General features: G+C 47.7%; 1 protein-coding gene across 8 annotated transcripts in view; it reads right to left on the bottom strand.

Moving 5' to 3' along the window:
* Nucleotides 1-299: 299 nt before the first annotated feature.
* Nucleotides 300-10,657, bottom strand: part of clasp2 (cytoplasmic linker associated protein 2) — an 83,886-nt gene continuing 73,528 nt past the window's right edge. For 6 of the 8 annotated variants that reach the window (XM_036515730.1, XM_036515732.1, XM_036515731.1 and 3 more), the window contains 10 exons: nt 10,413-10,556; nt 10,014-10,157; nt 9,301-9,407; nt 8,459-8,615; nt 6,349-6,541; nt 4,770-4,963; nt 4,338-4,466; nt 3,426-3,632; nt 2,793-2,909; nt 301-2,504 (listed from right to left, as the gene is read on the bottom strand). In XM_036515730.1, the coding sequence (XP_036371623.1) occupies nt 2,415-2,504; nt 2,793-2,909; nt 3,426-3,632; nt 4,338-4,466; nt 4,770-4,963; nt 6,349-6,541; nt 8,459-8,615; nt 9,301-9,407; nt 10,014-10,157; nt 10,413-10,556 (1,482 nt within the window). In that variant the 3' untranslated portion in view covers nt 301-2,414. Of the gene's footprint in view, nt 2,505-2,792; nt 2,910-3,425; nt 3,633-4,337; nt 4,467-4,769; nt 4,964-6,348; nt 6,542-8,458; nt 8,616-9,300; nt 9,408-10,013; nt 10,158-10,412; nt 10,557-10,657 lie in introns of all 8 variants that reach the window. The other 2 variants (XM_036515729.1, XM_036515736.1) reach the window with 2 other exon arrangements.

Raw genomic sequence — 10,657 nt, 5'->3', positions numbered from 1 at the left:
TAATTTAAAGCTTCTGTGAGTTGGGGTAATTTAAAAAGTCTCCCAAAATCGTTTATTGAATAGGTGGCATCCTATGCAGAAAGAACAGAAACACATTTTGTCTTTATAAACCAATAGATTGTCTTCTCTCTTGTATTGGTCATGACAACAGGAACGCCATCAGATAATGTTCTGTACAATTTTATTTCCGGTATATGGACAACTGTATGCACGGGTATATAAATACACACGCACACACTCACACGCAAACAGAACAATGAAGACTATAATGTTACACTCACAAGCAAAAAAAAAAAAAAACATGACTATTGAGAAAGAAAGGAAAAAGATGATATTGACAGTTCTGCCACTCAAGTCTGTAAATACATTTCTACAAATTTGCCATCGAGGAAAATTACTACTTTCGCAACAGAAAAAAAGTTAAATGCAGCATCTGACCATCTTGACAAATTAAATCTTACAAACAGCTTTAATATTCTCTCTCCACATACACACACACCCACACCCACATACACACAACTCGACTCAAGCAGGCTTCTGCATCACAACTGTACCATGGCATTTCACTGTTCACTGGAAACTTTTGAACTCATCTTTGACTTTTCCTGTCTCCTAAACTACGCAAAGTTGTGGGCGGGGCTCGGTAACCTCCGTTAGCATTTAAGCAACATCTACAGTGATGTTATAAAAATGTTTGACGTGTGAGCCTTGCTGGAGAGTCCATATGAAGCCCTGGTGCAGGGGGAGACACAATGGAGACGGAACGCTGCCGTGTTGGTCAGGTGGAGCCATTCACACGATAACCGTTCAGGCCAAACGGGAGACTGTGGAAACTGTACAGCGCGTAGGCTAACATACCATACCCTGACCTCACAGTGACCGCGATGAAAAGCAGACATAGTACCAAATTTGCTGGTATCAAAAGAGTATTATTTGTAGATTTTTTTTTTACATAAATGCCACACACTGGAAGAGCATGTGGACAAACACTTTTGGATATAGCCAACTGTCAGACCGCACATACTGTGGAGGTCTTTTGCACCATCCGGGTCCTGCCAGTTTGTTTTCTTGGATTCACAGGTGAAAGAGCAACCAGGAAAAAGTGCATTACACACAACCCTCAATTAACAGCGCGCTCTGACCTCACCACAGTGAGAATCAAGACTTTGAAAACAACCCAACTTTGGGTGATTTTTTTGTGAATTGTTCTTCCTCTTATCGCACTGAAGGGTGAAGCTGCACTCAGTTCATGTGTCTTCCCACTGGTATGACTATCAAACAAACAGACCAATAATATTAACACTGGAGAAGTCTTAGTAACACTGTCAGGCCCTTGCAGGACAATCTGTAATTCCGACAATTAAAAGACCTTGTTGAAAATTTCAGGAATCAATGCTAGGTATTAAATATAAAACCACAACAAGGTTGGAGAAAATACCCTTTCCAATTTAAAGATAACACCAGCAACACCCCCTCCCCATCTCCCCCATAACAAAATGCAGCCATCTTTGTTTTTAAGCAAGTTTTTGTTCAAGCCCCATAAGATGTTTACAGAGTTTTTTACAAGGATTTGTATCCATAAATAAAAAGAAGGCAAAAGCAAAGACACTTTGGATCAAAAACACTTAATAATGCTCTCCTATCTGGGCAAGCTCCTTCATGTTTGATAAAGAGCTGTTGCCATGGCAGCAGACATGTTCCATTAGCATGTGAATGGATTCAGATTTGATGCTCAATCCCCCGCCTACTGCACCACAGTCACGGTCGCAGAATGAAACATTCCCTTTGCCATCACAGTCGCCATCACCAACACAACTTCTGCGCTTTTTTGTATTTATTTCAATTTAAGTAAAAACAAATTCCGCTTAAGAGACAATGCAATCACTGGACAGAAGCAGACAGGAAGGAGAATCTAACTCCCCCCGTGGTTTTAAAGCAGTTGATTGACATCCTCATAATTAGCTTTCCAGAAACAAGAAGGAAAAGACATAAAACGTTTACCAAGATCAGTAACACCGGTAGAATCTGGGAAGTCAGGTGAAACTGACGATGCTGGGAGGAAGATGAAACATTTTGAAGTGGGACCCTGTCTCTGCTGTAGGAGCTGTGTTTCTCTGGGGGGGGGGTGCACTGACTGAGGGATAACACTGCTGAACTGCACAATGGAGGTCCAAGAGCGAAGTGCGTGTAACATGCAGGGCCGAGGCCAGGAGGGGTGTCCTGCACCGTGATGTGAGAGAGAGAGAGTGTGTGTGTGTGTGTGTGTGTGTGTGATTGCGAGTGTTTGTGTGTATGTATGTGTGTGTGTGTGTGTGTGAGCACACGCGGGCCAGAGTGCGTGTAGTCTGGCTGGGCTTCCCCTCAGCGTCGCTCTCCTACGGGCCAGTGGGAGGCGATGTCTCTCTCCCTCTCGTTCAAAATCCCTGGCCTGAGATGTCCGCTGTGGGGTCGCCGCTGCTGGAGCCGGTTTGAGCCCGCTTTATGTACAGATTCAATAATTTCAACTGCAAGAGAGAGGGAGAGAAAGAGAGCAAGAAAGAAAGGGAAAATGATATCCATTATTAACGGACAGCACTGATTTGCCTTTTTTTAATGACACCACAAACATGACAAACGTATTCAGACTTGGTAGTTAAACCATAACCTGTTTGGCTCATAAGGAAGAGAGATGGAATGAGAAGGGCGCTGGGAAGAGGCGGGGCAGGGGGGAGAGAGTGGGGTGAGGGGTGGGGCAAAGTGGGAAAGGTGTGGTGTCACCGCAGCTGGACAGGCAGGGTCACAGCGTGACTCACCTTGCTGCTGGACAGCTGGCTGAGGTGCGGTTTCAGCTCCTCTCCGATGATGGTGTAGATGGCTACCAGGCAGAAAACGCAGGCCTTCCGCACGCTGCTCTCCGAGTTATCATAACCCTGGAGGACGAGGTTAGATATTGCATCACCCTCACACAGTATCCCAGTCACACACGTGAACCCAGTCACACACATACTGAACATGTGACACACAGAAAGCCAGTCACACACATTAACCATATCACAAACAGTGACACTGCCATACATTAACCATGTCACACACGGTGACTGAATCACATAAACTAACCACTTCATACGCGGAAACCCAGTAACCTTGCCATAAATTCACTGCCACATACTTCAAACCTTTCACAAGCCGCCTCACTGTAAACAGCGCACGCACACGGAGGCAGATGTGTGTGTGTGTGCAAATATGCACTGCGTCATCATCATTGACCTGCCCCTGAGCTGATCACACTTCAGCTATGAGAACAGTTGGTGAGAACACTGGTAGATGTGCAAATGGTACTTCATGGGGCACTGCTGCTGTACCCTTGGGTAAGGTACTTAACCCAGAATTGCCTCAATAAATATCCAACTGTATAACACACACACACACACCACGTGATGGCCAACCTGGATGAGCCCGGGGACGATCTCAGGCAGAAGCTGGTGCATGGCCTCTCTGGGGACGCGCTCGATGACCTTGGTCTGCATCTTAATGGCGGCCAGGTTGATGGGGTACTCAGCCGTCTGGATGATGGGACACAGGACTTTGATGGACTGGTCTGGGCTGATGGAGGTGGCCAGCATGGCCGCCGTCTCCTCCGCCGCACGCACCACCTGCACATGCCAAGAGAGAGAGGGGGGAGTCAGAGCTAGCGACACCCAGGAGAGGGCCAGAGATTTCTCATACTGAGGGAGAGAAACTGAGGGAGAGAGTCAGAGCCACTCACGCTGAGGAGAAACAGTCAGAGACATTCACACTGAAAAGAGAGAGCCAAAGATACTCATACTGAGGGAGGGGAGTGACACACACACACACACACACACACACACACACACACACACACACACAAACAGAAAGAAAGAGACAGACAAACAGGGGTTGGAGACTTGTACAACTCTGACTGTAGGTGTAACAGGAGGTATAGTGACCAGGACAATAATATGATAGGCAAATTGCAAGAGAATCACTGAAAAATATCACTTCCACACCACTTCCTCCTGTGCTTTGAGCACACACACTCTACTGCTCAGGTCAAAGCCCAGTGTTCTCCGCTACACCTGTAAATAAATCACCCGCCCTTCCCAAAAACAAAAACTAAGACACATACACCACTGTGTATGTGTCTTAGTTTTTAACTGTGGTACATGCTGCACCATACAGACCAGCATTTCTCCACCCTGGTCCTGGGGGCTCATTATATATACACTGGTATTTGAGGTCCAGCTGAAGTCTGGATTCTTTAGGTTTGATTGTGCAGTTTATTTAATGAGTCAACAAAGTTCAGTCCTTTGAAGAAAGAGGAGAGGAGGTGCACTAACCTCCTTATGAAGGTCTTTGTGGGCCTCCAGCACCTTCATGATGGTCAGCTCAGCGTAGTTCTTGAAGCGCGAGGGCTGGCGGTTCAGGATCTCCTTCAGCACTCTCAACGCCAATGCCCTGATCACATGCTGTGGGAGAGAGTAGCTTTCACCAACAGTACATACATCACCATTTATTTATCGATTCCCCGCTGGGGCGCTGCTGCTGTACCCTTGGGCGAGGTACTTAACCCACAATTGCTTCGGTAAATATCAAGCTGTATAAATGGGCAACATTGTAAAAAAAATTACTGTAACTGATGTAAGTCGCTCTGGATAAGAGCGCCTGCTAAATGCTTGTAATATAATGTAATATGTATATATACATGTGCATATGTATGTGTGTACATGTGAATTTTTTTTAAATCGTTTGTGTGTGTATGCTGCCCCTACCTCTCGGTCTCCCAGGGTCTCCAGCAGTAGGAGCAGGATGGTTTTGAAGTGCTCGTCCCAGACCAGCAGCTGCTTCTCCCGGATCAGCTTCATGAGCTCGCTCAGCGCCGCCTTCCGCTCCTCCACGCGCTCGTTGTGACCCGACAGGTCCTTCAGGAGCTCCGACACCAACTCCGACTGGTCCACGCTGCTGTCTGTAAGAGGCATAGACGGGGTCATGAGGACCAGGAAAGCTGCGCATCAGCACAGCACATGGTACCCCCTCAGTTTAGCAGGAAGAGATGTGAACAAGACCACAACAGCAAGATGCATCATGCACAACAGTTAAGCAACGGCAACAAGGCAACAGTAACTGCAATGAATTGCCACCAAATTATGCTGAGGGTGTTCCCTCCACTGCTGACTTTTGCTTAAAAAGATCATGATGTGAAAATGGATAATATATCTCTGAGCTCAAAAAGCAGTCCTCATTTCAAAGCTGGATCATAAGCCTTCCTTTCTACATTGATTTAGTTTATCATGTTATGTGCTTGTAAGCTGACACCAAGCTTTGAACCTCTGATTGTAAGACGCAGAATATGTCTGTGTGTACTAATGTGTCACAAATTTATTTCAACTGGCCACCATGAAATTGCAGCCCATCGGTAAATGAACATTTTATGTGCCAGTCACATCTGAAAAGGTCATTCGTTTGTGACTGAGAGAACACACACTGTGTCATCAAGTGTGGGGGAGGCAGCGATGATCACACTGCAGCTATGAGAATAGCTGTACGGAACCTCACACCCGGTGAAGTTTACGGCAACTGGAAAGTTCTCAGACATGTAAGCACATATACACATGCGTGCACACACAGGTACACACACACATGCTTGCACGCATACAGAGACACACATGCATGCAGACACCCACATGCAACAGACAAACAGACATCAACACAGACAGACAGGCAGGCAGGCAGGCAGGCAGGCAGGCAGACAGACAGACAGACAGACAGACAGGCAGGCAGGCAGGCAGGCAGGCAGGCAGGCAGGCAGACAGACAGACAGACAGGCAGGCAGGCAGGCAGGCAGGCAGACAGGCAGACAGGCAGGCTGAGGGACAGGCTGAGGGACAGGCTGAGGGACAGGCTGAGGGACAGGCTGAGGGACAGGCTGAGGGACAGGCAGACAGGCAGACAGGCAGACAGGCAGACAGGCAGACAGGCTGAGGGACAGACAGACAGACAGACGGACAGACAGACAGACAGACACAGACAGACAGACAGACAGACAGACAGACAGACAGGCAGGCAGGCAGGCAGGCAGGCAGGCAGGCTGAGGGACAGACAGACAGACAGACAGACAGACAGGCAGGCAGGCAGGCAGGCAGGCAGGCAGGCAGGCTGAGGGACAGACAGACAGACAGACAGACAGACAGACAGACAGGCAGACAGACAGGCAGACAGGCTGAGGGACAGACAGACAGACAGACAGACAGACAGACAGACAGACAGGCAGACAGACAGGCAGACAGGCAGACAGGCAGACAGGCAGACAGGCTGAGGGACAGACAGACAGACGGACGGACGTGCACGCACACAGCGCTGACGAGCCCGAGCTGTCCTTGAACGGGGAGCCGAAGGAGTCGTCGGAGTAGCTGATGGGGTTGTAGTCGCGGCCGCCACGGGGGCTGGAGTGCAGCGGGGGCATGGTGTTCAGCAGAGACGTCTTATTATCCAGCGCCGTGCGGCCAGAGTCGAGGCTGTCCACTCCACCGCCTCCCACCACCCCCTGGGGAGAGACAGAGCGAGGACACTCACTGCCTGCCCCGGAAACATCATCATTCAAAACCATTCCCTTCAGCCAAGCACCAAACAAACTAAAGGCTAACAGGGAAAATAAAATCATTCACGAATTAATCATCTTATAATTACAATATCAATATTACGTTACATTATTGGCATTTAGTAGATACTCTTATCCAGAACAACTTGTACAGGTTACAATTTTTACATGTTATCGATTCATACAGTTGGATATTTACTGAGGAAAATCTGGGTTAAGGACCTTGCCCAAGGGTACTACAGCAGTGCCACAGTGGGGAAATGAACCAGTAACCATAAAATAAAGAAACAATCAATGATTAGTGCTTTATGCACAATTTGCAATTACAATTCGCAGGGTAAAATTCTGATTTAAATCCAACACGTCTCCGTTCAGCTGCAAAGGGACATATAACATCACAATGGGGAACAGCTTATCCCCTAATTGGCCCAGTGCGTGGGAAGGGGTTTGTTTACGTCTGCCTCAAGCCGCCTCCTCACAGAATGTCCTCAGCAGGTCATGTGACTGACAAAATAACAGGGGTGGGGGGTGGGAGGGTGTTGGTTTTGGGTTTCCAAATGCTAGTGGCTGACCCTGGACTGAAATGTCAGCCTCCATGGGACCCTGAGCCTTTGCTGGTCAGAGCGGCCCAAATGTCCCTTTTATGGAGAGACTGGGGCAAGTGTCAGTTATTTCAATAACACAGGGTACTGACCAAGACAGTAGTATGGGGTGGAGTCAAGTATGGTTTAGTATGGCTGATGAATTCATAACCCACATAATACCAGGTGAGTGGCAATTATCACAATAGTAATAGTAATAATAATAAAAATTATAGTAATAATAGTAGGAAGATAGAAGAATAAGATGAGGAAGAAGAAATAGAATTAGAAGAAGAGGAGGAGGAGGAGGAACCATAACAATAAAACAACGACAATTAAAAAACTGTAAGATGGATGAAGGCGTCCAATGATAAACAGTGATGACGTAATGTGTGTGTAACCTCCCTTAGCCAATAGGAACTGGGCGGTGAGAGTCGAAGCACGCCTATCAGAGCTGCATCCGCACGGTGCAGACCGTGAACAGGACCGGCGCTGCCAACTGCCGAGCCGAAAGAAAATGTACCGCAGCCGATTCCAGCTGAATTTACTGCGCTTTCCGTGGAAGTGCGGGCCCATTCCAGGACAGCCGGGGGGTAACATAACCAGCTCCGGTGACAGCGAAAAGCGCGCGCGGCCTAAAATAAGCCCCTCTGGAAAGGTGAGGGGCAGGATTCATTTCAGACCTCCGTCATCTCTGACACCTGGAGCATTTCCCACACGGAGCTTGGGGGGGGACGTTTGTGGGCGGTGGCTCGTTGGCATGCGTTCCAGAACACCTCGACCGTCTGCCCTCTTGCACACCCCTGCTGCCACCAGACTGTCTGTGGCACTATAAATACCAGAGAACAGTGCCCTGGAAAACGGGCAGCCCAATATTCAGACTAAGATGGCTCACGGTCCCAGACGGTCGCAGGCGACAATGACCCACGCCTGACACCGGCATAGTGAGAGTCATACAGATCATTAATTACTAGAGTGATTACTGCACTTATTTCTGTTCGTCTCCTTATTGTTCAGTAACAAATGCTGCCTGATCACAAAAAAGGCTTAGTAATGATGTGATCATCATATTTATTATTGTTATTATTATTAATGTACTGACCAATTATCATTACTCTTATTATCAGAATGGTCCTGATGGCTGGCAATATTGTTATGATGCTGACACTCTTGATCCTGTGAAGCTCAGTATGCAGAACTCCCTGACCTCCTCATGTACACCCCCCCGCCCCCCCCAGCCCAGACTACTCACCCCCCCACCCCCCCAGCCCAGACTACTCACTCCCTCCGCCTCCCCATCCTTCTTGGTGTCCCGCCGCGGGGGGTCGTTCATGTCCTCCTGGCTGCGCACGCTGAAGTTTTGGATTGCCTCCGTCACCCCCCTCAGGGAGCTGTAGATGTCATCAGAGTTCATGTTCTCTGTGTCATAGTCGAACGCACTGCCAAGGGTAGAGTGACACAGGAATAAAGAGGAGAGCTCAGCTCAGCTCACCCCCCCCCACGGTCCCACTCAGAAACAGCACCATCAGCTCATTACATGACACTTTCTGACAGCACCGTGCAAACAGAGGCAGGAAGGTCACGGGCAGCGCTCTCTACACACACACAGTAACAAGAAGGTTTGGACGTTGGAAGTACACCGCACACTTCCTTTGAGCTCAGACAAGAATATGGGGCGGTATTCAATGTAACAGTTACGGCGTGTTAAATCCAACAGTTGCGGTGTCTTTCACTTCAATTAACAATTTCAAGTAGTTAATTCATAAAAGATGGTTGCAAAATCTCTTTTGTTTAGTTAAACGGTGACCTTGAGTTGACATGCAGGTATGGAACAAAAAAAAAAAAAAAAAAAAAGAAGTTGAGGCAAAGCATCACAGTGATACCCTCCTAAATCATTAACACTACACTAAATAACATTTCATAATGTCACATTTCCTTAATATCATGTTTTAAATACTGAATGAAATACTGGATGCAAACCCTTAACCAGTGTGTGTGACATCCTATTACATCACAGTCAGGTGTAGGAGCCCTTGGTTGAACACAGTAAATACACATTGCAGATTTGCAGGTGTGCTGTTAGCGATGGCTGTTGTGAGTGTTGGGGGTGCGTGAGGCGCTTACCTTGGTGACGGTGTGTTCTGAGAGGTGTTGGTGGGCGAGGTGAGAGGGCTGGAATAGCTGGCTGGAGAGCGGGGTGTGTGCCGTGTGAGGGGGCTTCCCATGGGCGCCTGTGGGGCGACACATACCCTGATCAGACAGAGCAGTCCATTCCAAACTGCCTCCAACCAGGAACTACAAGCATGGAGTTCTGGTTCCACCTGCTTTACTACAGTCTTTTCTGTTACCCAAAATAGTTTCTCTATCGTTTTCAATGATGGTGATCTGTTTATTAGATAGTTTTGCAATGAACATGCAGCATTGCCATATACACTGCTTCTGTGTTTGATCCTCCAGCTTACTACACAGAGAAAGGTTACCATAATTTTGAGAAATACTGTTTGACATGGTCAAACACTACGTTGAGAATTAATAATTGACAATGGCACTCCAGTCAAGCACACTACATGATTAACAGCGAATGCCAGAAACAAGTGAAGTTGTTGAACAGTATTACAGTGCGGCCATATAACACGCAAAAATGCAATTAAATTATAACTGCAAAATGCATAATTAGGCACTGTTAAAATACCATTCATTTATCTAAAGGCAAAGCCGTTAAGTGGTTACACTGCAATTGTATTTCTCTCACAAAAAAAAAAACAAGATAAAAAATACAAATGCACAGGGTCACTGCATTCAGTATCCTGTCATACATGAAAGCGGTGATGCGTGACCTGCGCAGTGTTGCCGCTGTTGCGCAGGTGGTTCTGCAGAAGCTTTGTGGCTTGGTCCTGGTAGGTTTTTGGTAAAGACCCCAGCAGCATGGTGAACTCTGGGGTGTTCAGCTGGAACAGGGAGATCAGGACCAACTGGGCTGCCTGCAACAGAGAGACGGTGATGATAATTAGCGTCGACCATTCTGCCGACAATGAGCAGTGCCCTTTTAGAGAGTGGAGACACGCAGTATCGGTCAGTTATATGGCTACTGGCAATAACTGTAACAACCAACCAACCGGGGGAATGATTTGTTAACACTACGTTTTGCGTGACTAAAATGAACTGCATGACCTGCATGGGCCAGGCTGGACTAAGGGTGACTGGATAAAAAAGAGGTGGGGAATGAACGCTGGTACCTTCCGGACGTCGGAGCTCTTGGGCTCGGTGGTCCAGGTGATGATGCGGGACACAGCGAGAAGTGTCTCGCTCGAGTTGACGAAGTCTGCGGGCTCCATCTGCAAGGCCAATGTCTCGATATACTTCAAAATGGCCGTCTTCACCTGGGGGAGAATAGAACAGTAACCAGAATGCAACAAGCATCTGCCCGCGTTTCACTCTCAGACGCCAGGCTGTTAAAGTATCCTTGTCTTGGCCAAGCTGG

This window comes from Megalops cyprinoides, chromosome 21 (assembly GCF_013368585.1).
Source record: "Megalops cyprinoides isolate fMegCyp1 chromosome 21, fMegCyp1.pri, whole genome shotgun sequence".
Classification (NCBI taxonomy): Eukaryota; Metazoa; Chordata; class Actinopteri; order Elopiformes; family Megalopidae; genus Megalops; species Megalops cyprinoides.
This window is presented reverse-complemented; position numbering and strand designations above follow the sequence as displayed.